This window comes from Scyliorhinus canicula, chromosome 15 (genome assembly GCF_902713615.1).
Source record: "Scyliorhinus canicula chromosome 15, sScyCan1.1, whole genome shotgun sequence".
Lineage (NCBI taxonomy): Eukaryota > Metazoa > Chordata > Chondrichthyes > Carcharhiniformes > Scyliorhinidae > Scyliorhinus > Scyliorhinus canicula.
In genome coordinates, this window is record NC_052160.1 from 129,729,991 (window position 1) to 129,749,402 (window position 19,412).

Genomic DNA, 19,412 nt, shown 5'->3' on the forward strand with positions numbered 1-19,412 from the left:
ATTTCATATTCACTCTTCTCAAGTATGTTTCCAGTTCCCTTCTGATTGATTTTTTTTCACTGACTCAATAAACCTTTCTAGAAAAGTATTTCATATGTGAATAACATTGTGCTAAAAATAATTTGAGTAATAACTCTGTTTGAACATGGGGCACAGACCCAAGGTTCTTGCTCCTTACAAACTCAGAGCCATTAATGAATGTGACAGAAGCTGAATTCATGAGAGCTGGGAAATTACATTTTGGGATAAAATTGCACAATTTATTTCAACAATCGATTCCCGGCTTGGGTCACTGTCTGTGCAGAGTCTGCACGTTCTCTCCGCGTCTGCGTGGGTTTCCTCCGGGTGCTCCGGTTCCCTCCCACAGTTAAAAGATGTGCAGGTTAGGTGGATTGGCCATGATAAATTGCCCCTTAGTGTCCAAAAGGTTAGGAGGGGTTATTGGGTTACGGGGATAGGGTGGAAGTGAGGGCTTAAGTTGGTCAGTGCAGATTCGATGGGCCAAATGGCCTTCTTCTGCACTGTATGTTCTATGTACTCTCCAACCACCCCCCATAAGCCATGCATGGTGTTGAGTTATTTTCCCCACTGCACACGAAGTGAGAAAAGATTAAGAATTGATTTACCAGCCAATCAAACTTGCTGCCGTAGAGTATCTCGAATCTCTGCAGGTTTCTTTGAAATAGTTAAAAGCCCACCTCTGTTACCTGCTCCAGCCCTACAACCTTCCAGGAACTCTGCATCCCTCCAATTCTGACCTCTTGCAATCCTGACTTTAAATACTCCACACTGATGGCTGTACCTTCAGCCAGCAGGGGTCTAGACCTCTGGAATTTCCTCCATAAACCACTCCAGCTCCAAGGCGTTGCTTAAAATCTAACTCTTTGACCAAGCTTTTGACGACCTATCCGAATGTCATATATTGCTTGGTGTCAAATTTTGTTTGACAACATTCATGAAATGCCTTGGCTACTACAGTAAAGATGCTACGGTAAATGGAAGTTGTTTTTGTTCAGAGAAAAGTTAATAAGTACAATGATGGAAAATCAAAGATTGGTAATGGTATAGGAGGAAGGCACATGTGTATTGTCTACCCACAAAATACTTTTACATCTGTGGTTTCTTCAGAAGCTGTCAAGCCAGTCCCACCTACTCCAAGAGTGGGAAGTTCAGATACCAAGATTTTAGTGCAAGTGATAAGCTATGCCTTTCCTGGCCAGTCCAAAAAGCTGGGTGAGATTCCTTCCCCACCAATGTCAGATACCTCCGGTGTACAACAGGTGCGAGTCACCTCCATTTGTCCATTCTTCAAGGCAATGGGTTTCAGAGGCTATTACAGCAGTGAGCCATCCAGTTTGCATCTTAGGTCCAATGTGGGCGGTGGGTGCTGGTGAAAAGGAGGACTGGAAGCGCTCAAGAGCACGTTTGCTCCTCCCAACCAATCCCGCAACTCATGAGGCCAAGGACAAGGACAACTGCAGGGCTTGAATTGCTGCCTTAGTGGAGATCGAGACTGACTTGCGAGACCGTCTAAATATGCCAGGCATAATCATTTTAATTTTATATAGCGTCTTTGGTGTGGAAAATTATCCTAAAGTACATCACAGGGATGTTGGCAAAATCAGGCACTGAGCCAGAGAAGGTGACATCAAGACTTTGGTCAAGAATGAGGTTTTAAGGTACATCTTAAAAAGGTGAAAAAGAGGTTTGAAGATGGGAATTTCAGAGTTTTAGGGCCAGGGTAACTGACAGCTGTCAATATACTGGAACAATTAAACTCAAAAATGCACAACATGCAAGAATTGGAAGGGCACAGAGATTTGAATGTTTTGGTGTGGTGGTGGGGGGGAGAAAGAGAGAGAGAAAGTGGGAGATTGAGAAGTTAGAGATGTGGAGAGGAGTCTTTACAATAAATCCTCAAACTTCAGTGCAAACCTCCCAACACTCCCAGTGGTTGAAGGGCTGTGCATCAGCCGTGCTTTGGATTATAGATTATCAGAACATAATCAAGAGTAGTAACATGCAACCTTCGTGTACAGAAACCGCGTGAAACGCTCGAGATGGAGAGAAATAAAATGTCTTAAGAATACTGCTAATGTAAGTAATTTTACTGGATTTAAAAATCAATAAAAAAATTGCACCACATTTTTGCGACTGCACAGTCACCCGCAAGTAGGTGTCTGTGCGATTACAGTTTAATTTCCGAGATTCATTATATAAATCTTCAAGCTCGCCGCCACCACTTTATCTGAAGCATGCTACACCCCTGAAGAGTATGAAGCAATAAGTCTCTGCTGGTTTTGGAATTCCACTGGCAGTGAACTAAAAAATAGCATTTCAAATTTAATAAAAGCAAAAATACAGTACAAAACAATCCATTTTAAGAAAAAAAGCAAAGCTTTTTGGAGATTTAGTTAGGGAGTTACATTACAACTTGCTTTCTTTTTAATGTTACCAGTCAAGAGCTCTGTAAAAATATTGGTGTGGATAATACTCGGCTGCCACTTGTTTCATTGGCTTTGCTTTACATTTATCCTGTGCAAGTTAATACAGTAAAAAAAATGAACACCATTAACCGCAATTTAACTTAAGGCCACCTTCTTTCAGGTCTTTTCCTACATTTCCATCCAGACATCCATTTACTGATCAGGAAAGGTTACAGCAACTGACCAGTGGACATTGGACCCAAACAAGTATGAATTTCACCAGCCAGTCCAAAACAAGAGAATGCAAAACCCAGTCTCTCTGCCTCACGTACCAGTAGTCATGTAATGTTTCTCATTGGTACCTTCAAGAATTAAACACAACTAGCTTCATTGTATGGCACATGACGTACAAGTCATGCAAGCACCTTCTAATAGAGACCGTAGAGAAAGGGTTATAATGGAACGAGACAGGGTTGGCTCAAGGTGATGGCCGCGTCAATATCTTTGACTCTGTTCTTATCCCCTTTGTTTCCTTGTTTCTTCCTTCTTCAACTGATCAGCGTGTTTCAGGCTCCATCTGTTACCAGCTCCAAACCGTTCCAGCCTAAAATTAGCAAAGTGGCTATCGCTCTCTGCTGGTGTACTAATTTTGTCATTGGTTATAGTTATTGTATATCAAAAAATGAGGTAAAACAGGTTTGGGAGGAAGAACAACACGTTGAATTGTCCACCTTTGTTTCCACACCCTACCCACCCCCAAACCCCTCATCAGATCTAGTTTTCCAGTCGGACCTTCCCAGCTCCTTGCTGCATACAACTGCAGTTAGCCACTACACATAAAAAGCCATCAAGTTTGACCCAACTCACAGTGTACTACCCGGCGAAAAGGTTTACACACAAGAACCCTCAATCAGTTGGAGGAACGCACAATCTTTTCAGTAAAGATACACATGATTCAGGTCATTCAGAGCCATTGGATGAGGGAGGAGTGAAGGGGAGGGATGAGGGGGGGGCGAGGGGGAAAGACATCGATTGTTGTTGCTCCAAGCTTTCTTCAGTCAAGCAGTACTTTAAAGCAGAGCCACCCTGCCTGGTTTCTGGAATTTCTTTTAAACACTGAACCATCCTGCCTTGCCAACAGTGATGGGGTAAGTAAGGTGTGGCCTCACAAACAGGAGAAAATAGAGAGGGGAAAAAAAAATCAAAGGAAAGAGCCAGTTCACCATGAAATTCTAAAGCTGCAACACCCCGAGAAACATTTAAAAAGCTTCTGTGACCATAAAATGAATTTCAATTTTCAGTCAGCTGCTAAGCAAGGTTATATATATCTCTCAAGCTATTATCCACTGTGCTGGCTGCACTCCTAGGAAGCAACTGCATTTAAGGCTTAAAATAACCACAAATCCTCAAAGGAGCTGGTTTAGCTCACTGGGCTAAATCGCTGGCTTTTAAAGCAGACCAAGCATGCCAGCAGCACGGTTCGATTCCCGTACCAGCCTCCCCGGACAATGTGGCGACTAGGGGCTTTTCACAGTAACTTCATTGAAGCCTACTCGTGACAATAAGCGATTTTCATTTCATTTCATTTCAAAGAAAAATTAGAATTTGACCCAATATATCAAAACATCCTCATTCTTTAGCAATGTAGACAACAGCAAAGGCTGCATTTCATCTATTTGATGCTCAACCAAGAGGCTAATCCTCTTTTTTAATAGCTTTCTTCCTGCCACCTCACAAACATGACTTCAGTGACATTTTGCAAAAACAATCGTCAGGGTGGTCTGTCAGACAATATCATTTTGCAAAAACAATCGTCAGGGTGGTCTGTCGGACAATATGATCAACATTGCAGGGAGCCTGAGGAAAGGTGGCGAGAGGGGAGAGAGATAGATTAGAGAGCCAGCCCTGACAGTTTGTGAGACCACACCTTTTGGGTTTTTTTTTTGCACATTGACATTAAGCCTCTTTTGTACACATTTGCTTTAAGCACTCTGCATCTCTTGGCCAATCCTGTAGCTCATGATCTTGTTCCAGTCGACCTTTGTGCGAGTAACTGGCAGGCTCCTACGCAAGGCTTTGAAGGTGGTATCAGACATGGCATTGTAATTCTCGCAGATGGCAGTCTGAAACAAAACAGAAACCAAAGCTTGCCACAATAGTTCCAATTCAAAAATAGACTCAAACAAGGAAGATTTGAAGGAAGATCTGTCAAAAATCATTTCACAGTTTGTGTCCTTACCCCGCCCGCAATACCAGTTTTGTTTCCTTCCTTTGTACACGTCAAAGCTGTTTCCCCAGGCTGCAGAGTCCAGAATTAGGGGGTCATGGGATGAAGGATCAGCTGTTTAAAATTGACTGAGGAAAAATCCTTTCACTCATGGTGTTGTGAATCTTTGGGATTCTGTACCGCGTAAAGCTGTGGGTGGTTTGCTTGGAAGGAGTATATTCATGATAGAGGTCCAAAGGTCTCTGAACACTCAGGGAATCAAGGGATATGAGGACAGGGCAGGTAAGTGGAGCTGGGGAGGATCAACCATGATCTTATTGAATGGTGGAATAGACTCAAGGGGGTCATGCTCTTATTTCTTAGCAGAACTGCACCGAGTGATCTCAACGACATGGTATGTGCACAATCGATGAAAAACATCTTTTACCCCTCAGACTGCACACCAAGGTCTTATTTAAGTTCAAAGGTCTCTCACTGCTGACTGAATTCAACTATTTATCCATCAAAATCCCACTTGAGTCTTCCTTTTTTATTCTTATATGGGATGTGGGCACCGCTGGCACGGACACCATTTGTTTCTCATCCCCAATTGTCCTTGAGCTGGGTGGTTTGCTTGGCCATTTCAGAGGGTAGTTCAGAATCAACCACATTGCTGTGGGTCTGGAGTCACATGTAGGCCAGACCAGGTAAGGATAGTAGATTTCCTTTCCTAAAGAACACAAGTGAAGCAGGTGAGTTTTACATTCAACAGCCGTTTTGTGGTGACTATTACTAAGACCAATATTTAATTTTGGACTTTATTAATTGAATTTAAATTCCGCCAGCTGCTGTGGTGGGATTTGAACCCATGTTCCCTTGAGCATTGGCCTGGACCTCTGGGTTACTCGTCCAGCGATGCTACCACTCTACCCTGTCTCCCACGTTAAACTGGTTTAAACTGGCTGGTTTAGCTCAGTGGGCTAGACAGCTGGTTTGTAATGCAGAACAAGGCCAGCAGTGCGGGTTCAATTCCCGTACCAGCTTACCTGAATAGGCGCCGGAATGTGGCGACTAGGGATTTTTCACAGTAACTTCATACTAGTGATAATAAATAAAGATTATTATTAAACCCTGAATGCTAGGGAACCTTCAATTCCCGGGGTTTGATCCCCTTTCCAAAATCACTTTGAATTTCCCCACATTAAGGGCAGCACGGTGGCGCAGTGGTAGCACTGCAGTCTCACAGCGCTGAGGTCCCAGGTTCGATCCCGGCTCTGGGTCACTGTCCATGTGGAGTTTGCACATTCTTCCCGTGTTCGCGTGGGTTTCGCCCCCACAACCCAAAGAAGGTGGATTGAACACACTAAATTGCCCCTAAATTGGAAAAATGAACTGGCCACTCTAAATTTATAAAAAAGAAAAAATAATAATTTCCCCACATTAAAACAACAGCTGCCACTTGATAGGCAAGTGCCCAGATCCCTCTTCGATTTGTAGCCACAATAATACCCCTGCCTGATCAAAGGCATGCACCTCCTATTCATTCTGATGCAGCTATTTGTCTCACCTGATTCAAGCAAACATTTGCACACCAACACATCGATTAAGCCAGTGCAACGTTAAGTTTTTTTGTAAATTGGAGAATGCAGTGGCCATAAGAATAACTGTGAAAAAGCAGCTTTCTGAGCACAGTGCTGGAGCTTTCTTTACATAGTTGCAGGAACTAGTCTATTAGAATTTTTTGAGGCAGTAACAAGCATAAAGGAGAACCAATGGATATGGCGTACTTGGATATCCAGAAAGCATTTGACAAAGTGCAACATCAAAGCTTATAGCACAGAATAAGAGCTCATGGTGTAGGGGGTAATGACTTTAGCATGGATAGAGGATTGGTTTGCTAACAGAAAACAGAGTGGTATAAATTAGTCATTTTCAGGTTGGCAAGATGTAACAGATGGAGTGCCACAGGGCTGCTAAATTTACTGATGACTCAAAGATAGGAAGGAGAATAAGTTGTGAAGAGGACATAAGGGGCCTGCAAAGGGATTTAGATTAGTTAGAAAAGCGAGCAAATATTTGGGAGATGGAGTATAATGTGGGAAAATGTGAACTTGCCCATGTTGGGAGGAAGAATAGAAGAGCAGAATATTATTTAGATACTGCAACATTGTGGAACTCGGAGGTAGGGATCTAGATGTTCTGGTATGTGAATCACAAAACGTTAGTATGTAGATACAGCAAATGATTAGGAAGGCAAATTGAATGTTGTTGTTTATTGCAAGCAGAATAGAATATAAAAAAAGAGATCTTTTGGTACAGTTGTATAGCGCATTGGTAAAACCACATCTACAGTATTAAGGGGCTAGTTTAGCTCAGTTGGCTAGACAGCAGGTGCATGATGCAGAGCTAGGCCATTAGTGTGGGTTTAATCCCCGTACCAGCTGAGGTTATTTGTGAAGACCCCACCTTCTCAACCTTGCCCCTAGCCTGAGGTGTGGTGAACCTCAGGTTAAATCACCACCAGTCAGCTCTCCCCCTCAAAGGGGAAAGCATCTGGAACTATGCTGACTTTACTCTTACTATGTCCAGTTTTGTTCTCCTATTTAATAAAGTCTATATGTGCATTAGAGTCAGCTCAGAGATGGTTCAACTGTTTCCTGGGATGAGGGAGTTATCCTACGAGGCCACAATCAGATCAGCCACAATCTTATTGAAAAGCGGAGCTGGCTTAAGGAGGCAATGGCCTTCACTGTTCCGAACTGATATGTTTGAATGATTGCTTGGCATCCCATGCAAAGGCCAACTTCCTACCTGGTAACCACACTCTGCCGCTTCAATTTTTTTCACAAGTTCCTTTGCAGTCTGGGTTTCATTCTAAATAAGAGAAAGAAAGAATAATTAGGAGGATTTAATTAGCACAAGCAAGCTAATTCCAAGTTCCTCATAAATAAACAGAGACAAATCCAAAGTCACATTATCACTCAGATAGTTATACAGGTTGAACTGATTATTCAGTTTATCCAGTCAGTAGTGAGCCAGGAAGACCAGAATAGCCCCAGGTTACATCGCTGATCTGTGCTAGTTTATAAATATCTTCACTGGGCTTAGAAAAACCCATGGCTGAGGAGCAGGGAAAAGGGAAATAGCTAGCAGGGGGAGGTCTGGAGGCTCGCTGGTAAATGGTAACTATGGGGGTATACTAAAAAAACAGGGTACAGTAGTTCAGTGATTGCTGGACTAATAATCCAGAAAAATGACCAAGGCTGATTCTCATTAAAAACTCAACTGGTTCATTAATGTCCTTTAGTGAAAAGAATCTGCTGTCTTGTTGCAATCTTGGATTCTTAAAATTTTTTTTATTAGAGTACCCAATTCATTTTTCCAATTAAGGGCAATTTAGCGTGGCCAATCCACCTACCCTGTACATTTTTGGGTTGTAGGAGCGAAACCCACGCAAACACGGGGAGAATGTTCAAACACCACACGGACAGTGGCCCAGAGCCGGGATGGAACCTGGGACCTCGGCGCTGTGAGGCAGCAATGCTAATCACTGTGCCACCATGCTGCCCTTGCAATTTTGCATTCTTAACTGCTTTCTGAAGCAGCCACATTGTTATATTAAAAAAACAAGTCATGGCAAGGAGGGATGAATGTTTGCTTCGTTAGTGAAACCAATGGTAAAGATAAATTAATTTTTGAACAAAAGATAAGAATGCTGCTGCATCACAATATAGAGTCTGCAATGGGATATTGAGAAGTTAAGTGAATGGGTAAATATTTTGCATTTGAAGTATAATATTGGAAAATAGGAAGTCATTCACATTAACAGGAAGAATAGAAAAATATTATGTTACCTCAATTGAGAGAGACTACAAAATGCTGTGGTGCAGAAGGATTTGGGTGTCCTCATACGAAGAACACAAGTGAGCAAGCAATTAGGAAGGCAAGTGGCACGTTATCCTTTATTGCAAGGGGGTTGGAGTATAAAAGTACAGTAGTCTTGCTGCAGTTGCAAACGGGTGTTATTAAAAATATTTTTTATTCTCCTTTTTCACATTTTCTCCCAAATTTACACCCACCAACGATAAACGATAATCATTAACAAGTATGTCAATCCCCATATCCATAACAACAATCCCATCCTCCCACCAACCCCCAAACATTAGCCCGTATGTTCACATAAACAAATGACAAATCACCCTTAATACACATAGCGCCCCCCCCCCGTAACTAATGTTCGATGTTATCCAACTCTTGAAAGTGCATGATGAATAATACCCATGAATTGTAGAACCCCTCCATCCCTCCCCTCAGTTCAAACTTAATCTTCTCAAGAGTCAAGAATTCCAACAGGTCCCCCTGATCTGCCACCACCTTCTCCATCTGGAAGCGGACCCTTTTGCCGACCATTACCGCTACCCCTCGAGCCCTTCTGTCAAATCCAGAGTGAAACACCTGGCTAACCCAGCCCTTTTTAAGTCTCACCTGGTCCTTCATCATCAAGCGAGTCTCCTGCAACATTGCCACATCGGCTTTCAAACTTTTAAGATTGACCTCTTGACCGGACCTCCTAACCCTCTCACGTTCCACATGATTATACTAACTGGGGGTCTCTCTCTCTCTCCCCCCCCCCCCCCCCCCCCCCCCTTATCCACCATCATCATACCACCGGGCCCTGCTCCAAAAGCCTGACCCGCCCTTATCCATTATTATCAAACCCCTTCCCCCCTCTCCCAAGACCCCCCCCTACATTTCCTCTTGAAAAAACATCTCCCAGCATCAATCCCTTCCCCTCCCCTCGATTGCCTCGTAGGCCCATTGAAACCTGCTATCCGGGCTCCAATGTCCGCAGTCTTCCTCTCACCTCACTTCACTAGCCAACTTTAGTCAGCTAGCGCGGGTGGCTCCCCCCGCCAAGATTTATCGTCCCCTCCCATCCAGTCCCAGAGCAAGAAAAAACAAAACAATCCAACCCATACAATTCACTAAAATAAGATATAACCGTCGCAACACAGAACGCCAATCAACCCAACCATTAACTTGAACTCTATACAGTAACAATGTAAAGTGAAGTAAATTACAATACACATCAGTAAAAAGAAAGCTGTAGCATATATAATATTTCCAGCTCCCCAATCACAGTCCACAGTCTCTCTTCCAGCTCTGCTCCTCACGTCTGTCCCAAGCCTTCTGCCCTCACGAACGCGTCAGCCGCCTCCACTGCCTCGAAATAAAAGTCTTTGACCTCATACATTACTCTCAGCTTCCTCCGCCATTGGTTTCAATGTGGCCGCCGTCTCCTTCCTCAAGGCCTCCAAGTGCCTCGCAAACTGTTTTTCCAGCTCTACCGCCATCACCTCGGTCATCTTCTCCACTGTAAGTAGTCCGGCCCCACCATGCAGTTTGGCATCTGCCATCTTGTCAGCACTTTTGCTCATCTTCTCATTCAGCGGCGAGCCCGCGTTTCCTCCCTTCTTCGACGCTGCTTTTTGCGTCCTTTAACGGCGTATTGTTTTTCCTTTCCCCTTGCCCCCCCCCGCCCCCCCCCCCCCCCCATCACCCTCCTGTCCTTCTTCAATCGTTTTTTTCTTTGAAAACAGTCAATTGTTCAAAGGTGGGGGGGGAGAAGAGAAAAACAAAACTTTCACCAAACTTCTTTAAAACTTCTTCTTTCTCAACTTTTTTGCATCCCTCTAGACTTTCCCTGGGACTTCTTAGCACACTCTAGGTGGCAAATCTCTTCTACATCCCGCCCTGGCTTCGGGCCTGCTGCCTCGGCCCCGGTTTGGCTCCGTCCCCCGCTGCTCTGCCCTTCGAGCGCGTGCTGGGCCCGACACCCCGGCACCCGTGCGGGGTTCTTCGCCGGTTTTCAAACCGGCCCCGCTAGCTGCCCGTGATGGTCCCAAAGGCCGTCAATAGTTGGGGGGGGGGGGGAATCGAAAAGTCAGGGAAACCACCGAAAGCGCCGCAAATCGTGGCCACCGGCAGGAGCTCTTCCCGATGCGGCCGTCCCGCTCTCAAGCCGTGTTAAGTGAGTGTTAAGTACAGTTTTGGTCTCCATATTTAAGGAGTGATATACTTGCACTAGAGGCAATTCAGAAAAGGTTCAGGAGGTTGATTCCTGGGATGAAGAGGTTGTCTTATGAACAAAGGTTGAGTAAGGTTGTATTTGTAATTATTGATAGATTAGAAGAACGAGAGGCGATCTTATTGTATCATACAAGTTTCTGAGGGAGCTTGATGGAGCAGATACTGAGAGGATGTTTTCTCTCTTGGGGAATCTAGAACTAGGGGACACAGTTTCAGAACACAGGATTGGTCATTTAAAACTGAGGCAAGGAGGAATTTCCTCCCTCAGAGGGTTGTGAATCTTTGAAATTCTCTACCCCAGAGAGCTGTGGAGGGTGAGTCATTGGATACATTCACAGCTGAGATAGACAGTTTTGAATTACAGATGAGTCAAAGATTATGGGGATCAGGCAGAAATGTGGAGTTGAGGGCAAGATCAGATTAGCCATTATCTTATTAAATGAAAGTGTGCATGGGGATGTGGGTGGTTGGGGCGGAAGGAGAGGTGCACGGCCTATTCTTGCTGCTATTGCATATGACCTACTACTTCCTCACAATATCCTCTTATGGTTACACAAGGTAGAAGGGGTGGGGTATTGGCAGAGAACCCGTCGTACAGGTTATTTCAGTCTCTCAGTGTATCTGGGGTCACAAATGTCAAAAGCAGAGCCCAGATGGGCAGATAGCACAAACAAACTCCACAATGCATCTAACCTGACAGCATTAGGTACATCTTCTGGATGCAAAGTTGAATGCTCACTTCATACCACAAAACAGCAGTGTAACAGATCCTCTTCTAACATTATGCTGTTTCATTGCCATATTTTCAACTGTTCCTCTTTTTGTGTAGAAATTTGCTTCAAACAAGAAGCTCTCGGGTATTTTTGCTGCGGAATAGCTGATTTACCATTCATGATACACAAACCATTCCTGAACGGAGATATGCTTGTCATCTGGTAAAATCAACTAGCTTCCAGCTGCTGGCCTTCCTTCATCTTTGCCCTTCTCAGTGATAAAAGCTACCTTGTGCATTTTTTGCACATTTTAGTCTCCAAATATCGTGCGCCTTATATGACTCTCCCCTTCAGTGTGTTGTGGGCAAAAATCAGCAAACCATCTCTTCCCGCAGTTCATTAATTCCAGCACCTCAAAAACTGGAATTTCCCCCAACTCCCTCCACTTCTCCTTCCTCTTTGAATGGTGGAACAGGCTCAAGTGACCTCCCCTGTTCCTTTGTTCTCAACAGCTGTGAAAACTCTTCGGTGTTTCGCGGATGAATCCATACATTTACTATCAAGCTTATTAATATGCAGTTTGTAACTTGCGTTTATGTAGCCTCCCAACTAGTTTTCTAAAGGAAAATAAGTTAAACATAGGGGCAGGAAAGGCAGAGACAGTGAGGGATAACCGAAAGCTTGGTTGAAAGGATGAGTTTTTAAAAAAAATACCATATTTTATTCAAATTTTTCATTTTGTATCATACAGAATAACCAGAACCAACACACATGTATACTTAAAACAGAACCCTCACACAACCTAAGCCCTTTCCCCCCCCCCCCCGGTGATGCCGACCCCCGCCCCAGCAGTACTTGCCTCCAAGCAATCAGTGAGGCAAAGGCCAGGACATTGGCCACCCTGCCCATCTGCAGGTCCTGCGAGTCTGATTCCCCAAATATGGCCATTAAAGGACAGGGCTCCAGCTCAATCGAAAGAATCACCGACATGGTGCTAAGACCCAGAAACTCAGGAGCTTGGGACAAGACTAGAACATGCGTGTGGGGTTAGCCGGATATCGTGAGCAGAGTTCGCACCTGTCCTCCACCCCTACAAAGAAACGACTCCAGCAATTTGACAAATACAGAACAAGGTGCTGAACTCGGTCAGCTGCGCCCAGAAGAGTACTTTGAAGTTGGATTAAACCAAGCCTCGTGCACGAGGGCATGGTGATTACCCTGCGAAGGGCCTCGCTCCACAACTTGCCGTCTAATATGGGCCCCAACTCCTCCTCCCACCGAGCCTCAACCCCTTCCACAGACACTGATTCCTCCAACATAATCCGTCAATAAATGCCGGACGTGATCCCTTCCTCCGACCCTGTGAGCAAAAGATCCATTAGTGATGATGGCAGTGCTACAGGGACTGTCAGGAATATCAATTTTGCAAAGTTACAAACTTGAAGTTATCTTAATCTGATCCCGTGAGACCAAAGTTTTCCTTCAATTCCTCTGGACTGTCAAACGGCCCCTCCAGGAACAGGTCACCTACTCCCTTCCCAACCCCTGAACGTGGCATCTAATCTCGCCAGCTCAAACAAATGGTTGGCACAAATAGGAGCCAGCTTTGGCACTGACCTTAACTGAAAATGTTGCCGTACAAAGAACAAAGAAAAGTACAGCACAGGAACAAGCCCGTCCAAAATAAATCTTCTACATTCCGGGGTCCGTATCCGTCTATTCTCACCCTATTCATGTATTTGTCAAGATGCCCCTTAAAAGTCATTTACTTGTTTCAGTATCTTTAAAGTGGAAACACCGCTGATTCGACAAATACTTTATCATAGAATTTACAGTGCAGAAGGAGGCCACCTGGACCATCGAGTCTGCACTGGCCCTTTGGAAAGAGCACCTCACTCAAGCACACACCTGCTCCACGCCATCCCCTCAACCCAGCAACCCCAAACACTAAGGGCAATTTAGCATGGCCAACCAACCTAACCCGCACATCTTTGGACTGTGGGAGGAAACTGGAGCACCCGGAGGAAACCCACGCACACACGGGGAGAACATGCAGACTCCGCACAGACAGTGACCCAGCCGGGAATCGAGCCTGGAACCCTGGTGCTGTGAAGCAACTGTGCTAACCACTGTGCTACCCGTGCTGCCCCCGTTGTCCTCGGGGCTTTGTTCTTCTCCTCCTCCACAAGCATCTCAGCTTCTAGCGAGGCTATTTGATCGCTATGCTGCGACAAGGTCTCCTCTACCTCCTTCAGTACCTATCCATGCTTTCTCAAATCCTCCAAAGGACCAAAAAACAAGGGCTCTGGCGGGACTACCTTACGTGCGACCATTGCTTCCATGCCGCCACCTTAAGTCCCGAAAGGATGAGTTTTGAGATGGTTTTTAAAGCTGGTGCGAAAGCAGAGTTGGGGGTTTGTGGAGACCTGGTTTATGTAACCTGAGGATACCTAACCACTGCTTAATTTTAACTCACCTGCCCTTGAAGCGTGGCTGCAAAGTTTTGTTCTTTCACTGAAGGCATTTCAAACTGGAAAGTGGGATTTTTAAGCCAGAGATTGGATTCTTTCACCCTTATTTTCATGGGTCAGTGATACCCTTTTGTTTCTCAAAGAGCTCAGTGTTCTTAGTTCAGGGCATAGCGCGTGAAGGGTGAACTGAATCCCGCTAACACTCTACCCCAAGACTTACTGCATTTAAATCCAGTGACTCCTTCACATTATTACATTAGTTCCTGACAACATCCAGTTCCTAGTAGGCAGTTAATCATTTAAGCAATTCAGACTTACTGTAATTGGCAAGGTTTCCTGGATGTCTTTTTGACTCATCAACTGAACATTACCATCTTCATAATAATGGACCTTGGAAGAAATACAACACATTTGAAATGACTCTGCGCAATGTACAATGGAATTTGCATAGTTACACAAAGAAAGCATCGCACACCTGGATCTTCAGAACTCCAGTGAGCTGAGCAGACGGTGGAGTAATGGCGAATTTCCACTCTGATCTCCAACGCCCATTCCTTTAGAAGGGGAGTGAATAAAAAAGGCAAATATTTTACCAGACATTTATAACAAAAAATACTTGGAATAAACATGCACACCTTCCAAACCATAAATTTGAAATTCTGCTCAATGGTATTATTTCTCTAGTTGTTGGGCACACCTTTTCTTCCAACACGGCGAGGCAATTCCCCTCCCCATTACAAGGCATTACAACAGTGACTACACTTTAACAGTATGTCATTGCCTGTGAAGCGCTTTGGGGTGTCCGGAGGTTGGGAAAGGCACAGAAATGTAATTCATTCTTTCTTGCAGCTGAGATTAGGCAAAAAATCCAAAAAGATAATAGTCTCAAGGCATTAAAGGACAGTTTTAAAAGCACTTCGTCACCTACCTGGCTTGCTTCCTCCATTCTTCGAATTACTTGCACCTTTACATGCAGCGTAGAAACATCTTGATTGTACAATTCCATTTCTACCTTTTAGAAACTACTTCCTGGGATAAGGTGAGACTCATAAACCTTCCCATTTGAGTGCAGGAGCAGGGGCAACATAGTCAATATAAAACATACTAATAAAGCGGTAACAGCCAAGAAATGATCAGGTGTTAAATGGAATGGAAGGTAGATTTGCTATGCAATACCATCAAACAACCAAATCTGCTCATGTGTTTTTTATCCTGTTGTGCAAACCTCAAATAACGTGCAGTTCCCCTCCTGGATCTCTGGAGCTCCCTCCCTCAGACCACCAACTCACCCCTTGCACTAGCTTTATTAAGATCTCAAACCCATCCTTTCCACCAAGCTTTCAGCTGTCCCTCAATGGCTTGTTCCATCTCTCCCTTTCCTGGCTCTATGTTTAATTTATTCTCCTTTATAAAACGAATTGCGAAGTTACATAAATGCAATTTATTAAAATGTAAATGTCGCCACCATCCCAGAGGACCATAGACTGACTCTGCTCTTGGGGTGGTGACTGGTGATGATTTAACCTGAGGGTCACCACACCTCAGGTGAGGGACAAGGTTCAGTCAACACGGGAACTGAACCAGAGCTGTTAGCATCACTCCACATCACAAACCAGCTGTCCAGCTAACTGAGCTAATTGATCCCCAAGTGCAAGTTATTCATAAGCTTGATAGTAAATTTATGGAATCATCTTCTAAACACCAAAGAATTTTCACAGTTAATAAGAACATGGGAACAGATGGTCACTTAGCCCCTCGAGCCTGTTCCACGAGATCATGGCTGATCTGAGACCTAATTCTGTACACCAGCCGTTGCTAGATATCCTTGAATATCTTTGGCTTACAAATTCTGTCTCAGTTTTTAAATTAACTAATCCAGCATTAATTGCTTTTTACATAAGAGAGCTCCAAACTTCTGCCACTTGGTGTGTAGAAGCATTCATGTTTTTTGCTCTAGTTTTTAAGATTAGACCCCTCTAGTCTTCCACTCCCCAACCAGAAGAAAGACGGTATGTAGTGACAAACTATTTGTTCCCCTTAATATCCACAAACATTTTGATTAAATTACCTATTAATCCTCAAATTTCTGGAAAATACAATCTTCATTTGTATGATCTCTCTCTGTATTTACCCTGGAGTCCAAAGTATTGTTCAGGTAAATCTACTTTGCACTCCCTCCAAGGACAATATAGCCTTCCTAAGATGTGGTTCCAAGAACTGCTCACAGTTGTGGTCTAACCAGAATTTTGAGTAGCTGAAATAAAAACAAAGTGCTGGAAATACTCAGTAGATATGGCGGCATCTGTGTGGAAAGAAACGCAGAGTTAACGTGGACTGGAATATGACTTCTTCAGATCCCAGCAAATGGGTTCTGACAAAGTTATATTCCACTCAAAGTAATCGGTGAGCCTGAGGACTGGGAGTGTTTTAGTAACCAGCAAAGTTCATAGAAGTTCACAGAATCCCTACAAGAGGAGGCCATTCAGCCCATCAAGTCTGCACTGACACTCTGAAAGAGCACTTTCCCGAGGCCCACTCCCCTGACCTATCCCTGTAACCCCCATAACCCCAGCTAACCTACATACGTTTGGACACAAAGGGGTCATTGAGAATGGCCTAACTGGTACATCTTTGGACTGTGGGAGGAAATCAGTGCACCCAGAGGAGACCCATGCAAACACGGGACAGATGTGCAAACTCCACACAATCACCCACGGTCAGAATTGAGCCCGGATTTGTAGCGGTGCTAATCACTGTGCCATGAATAGAAATGATAAAAAGGGGGGAAAATGTAGAATGAGTGTAAACTAGCCAGGAATGCAAAAACAGATTTAAAGAATTTCACAAGAATATAAAAAGAATAACTAAAGTAAATGTTGGTCTCAGGCAGATGGCAGGAACACTTATCATGGGAAATGATGAATGTCAAAAATGCTGAACAAATATTTTGTACCTACCTTCACAGGAAGTAGAAATAGAAGGTTACTAAACAGCTAACAAAAGTGAGAAATTTAAGGAAATTAATATCCAAGGAGAAAAATAATTAGAGAAACTTACGGAACTAAAAGCCGACAAGGTCTACATTCTATGGTGCTAAAAGAAGTAACTCTGAAGAGGGACCTGGGTTCAATTCCAGCCTTGGGTGACTGTCTCGTGTGGAGTTTGCACTTTCTCCCCGTGTCTGCGTGAGTTTCCTCCAGGTGCTCCAATTTCATAGAATTATAGAATTTACAGTGCAGAAGGAGGCCATTCGGCCCATCGGTGTGCACCAGCCCTTGGAAAGATAATCCTACCTAAGCCCATACCTTCATTCTTTTCCCACAACCCAGTAACCCTACCGTATCTATTTGGACACTAAGGGCAATTTAGCATGGTCAATCCACCTAACCTGCACATCTTTGGACTGTATCAGGAAACCGGAGCACCCGGAGGAATCCCATGCAGACACGGGGAGAACGTGCACAGTGACCCAAGACGAGAATCGAACCTGGGACCTTGGAGCTGTGAAGCAACTGTGCTAACCAATGTGCTAGCGTACAGCTCAAAGTCTAAAAGGTGTGCAGGTTAGGTGGATTGGACATGCTAAATTTCCCCTTTGTGTCCAAAAGGTTAGGTGGGGTTACGGGGATAGAGTGAAGGTGTGGGCTTAAGTAGGTGCTTTTTCCAAGAGACGGTGCAGACTCAATGAGCCAAATGGCCTCCTTCTGCACTGCAAATTCTATGATTCTAGCTGCAGAGATGATAGATGCAAAGGTTAAGTTTCCTAGATTTTAGAATGATTCCAATTGATTGGAAGTTAGCAAATGTAACACCGTTATTCAAGAAAAGAGGAAGAGCCAGAACAGGGGTCTAAAACCAGTTTGTCTAGCGTCAGTCGTCAGGAAAGTATTAAGGAAGTTTCAACAATGTACTTAGAAAATCATGCTATGATCAAAGTCGATATCGTTTTACAAAAAGTGAAACTATATTTGAAAATTTATTTTTGCTCCTGGGCAGCACAGTGGCACAGCGGTTAGCACTGCTGCCCCATGACGCTGAGGACTAGGGTTCGATCCCGGCCCCGGGTCACTGTCCGTATGGAGTTTGCACATTCGCCCCGTGTCTGCATGGGTTTCACCCCCACAACCCAAAGATGTGCAGGTTAGGTGGATTGGCCATGCTAAATTGCCCCTTAATTGGAAAAAATGAATTGGGTACTCTAAATTTAACTTTAGCTATTTACAATCTACATGAATAACGTAGATGAAGAAATCAAGAATAATATATTTAACTTTTCCCATGATACAACGATGGGTAGGAATGGAATCCGAGGGGCAGCACGGTGGCACAGTGGGTTAGCCCTGCTGCCTCACGGCGCCGAGGTCCCAGGTTCGATCCCGGCCTGGGTCACTGTCTGTGTGGAGTTTGCACATTCTTCCTGTGTCTGCGTGGGCTTCTCCCCCACAACCCAAAGATGTGCAGGTCAGGTGGATTGGCCACGCTAAATTGCCCCTTAATTGGAAAAAATGAATTGGGCACTCTAAATTTAAAAAAAAGGAATGGATTCTGTAAGGAGGACATAAAGTGGCTGAAAAGAGATGTAGACAGGTTGAGTAAGTGGGAAACAAGGAGGCAGATGAAACATAATGTGGAGGTTATTCAATTTGCCAGTAAAAATAGAAAAGCAAAATATATTTAAAAGGAGTGAAACTTGAAAATGTTGGTAGTCAAAGAGATGTGGGTGTCCTCATACAAAGAAAGTGGAATGTCAGCACAAGGGTGCAGCAAGCAATTAGAAAAGAAAATTACATGTTGGTCTTATTGCAAGGGGATTAGAATAAAAGAATAAGGAAGTCTTGTGAGAATTGTAAAGGGTGTTGGTGAGATCACTACACCTGTACTGCAATGCAGTTTTGGTCTCCATATCTAAGTACGAATACTTGCTTTGGAGGTGATAGAGCGAGGAGTCACTAGATTGTTTCCCGGGAGGGGACGGCTACCCCTTTAGAGGCTGAGTAAATTCCTGGGCTTCAGAGGTAATTTCATTCAAACATACAAGAGGGTGAGAGTTCGACAGAGTAGACACAATTACAGCAGAATGAAACTTAGGTTAGTAAAGGACAGCTTGGAATAGCAGTAATTTAGTATATAAAACGTGTTACTTGTAGGTGGGGAATGTTGGTAATTGCACAGGATGAACATGGTCAGCTTGTGACAAAGAGCATACCCGCCTGTGTTTAATTATTATAGTGTGGAATGCCTTTGTCAGAGCTCCTATTACCTTCTTGGAAGTTGGAGCTCTCTTAGTGCACACTTGAATAAAAAACTCTTGTTCTCGACTGAAGTATCTGCTACCACCACAACAACAGAGATTGCTCTCCCGAGTGTGAAATCTATAACATGGGGCACTGCTCCAGGATGAAGGGTCAATCATTTAGGACTGAGATGAGGAGAACTTTATTTGCTGAGGGTTGTGCCTCTTTGGAATGGTCTACCCCAGAGGGTTGTGGAAGCTTCACTATTGAGT

At 44.1% G+C, this 19,412-nt stretch overlaps 1 protein-coding gene across 3 annotated transcripts in view; it reads right to left on the bottom strand.

Moving 5' to 3' along the window:
* Positions 1–2,087: 2,087 nt before the first annotated feature.
* Positions 2,088–19,412, bottom strand: part of capza1b (capping actin protein of muscle Z-line subunit alpha 1b) — a 74,635-nt gene continuing 57,310 nt past the window's right edge. For all 3 annotated transcript variants that reach the window (XM_038819555.1, XM_038819556.1, XM_038819557.1), the window contains exons 7-10: positions 14,382–14,460; positions 14,225–14,296; positions 7,444–7,506; positions 2,088–4,549 (exon numbers count right to left, since the gene is read on the bottom strand). In XM_038819555.1, coding sequence (XP_038675483.1) covers positions 4,409–4,549; positions 7,444–7,506; positions 14,225–14,296; positions 14,382–14,460 — 355 coding nt within the window. In that variant the 3' untranslated portion in view covers positions 2,088–4,408. The remainder of the gene's footprint in view (positions 4,550–7,443; positions 7,507–14,224; positions 14,297–14,381; positions 14,461–19,412) is intronic.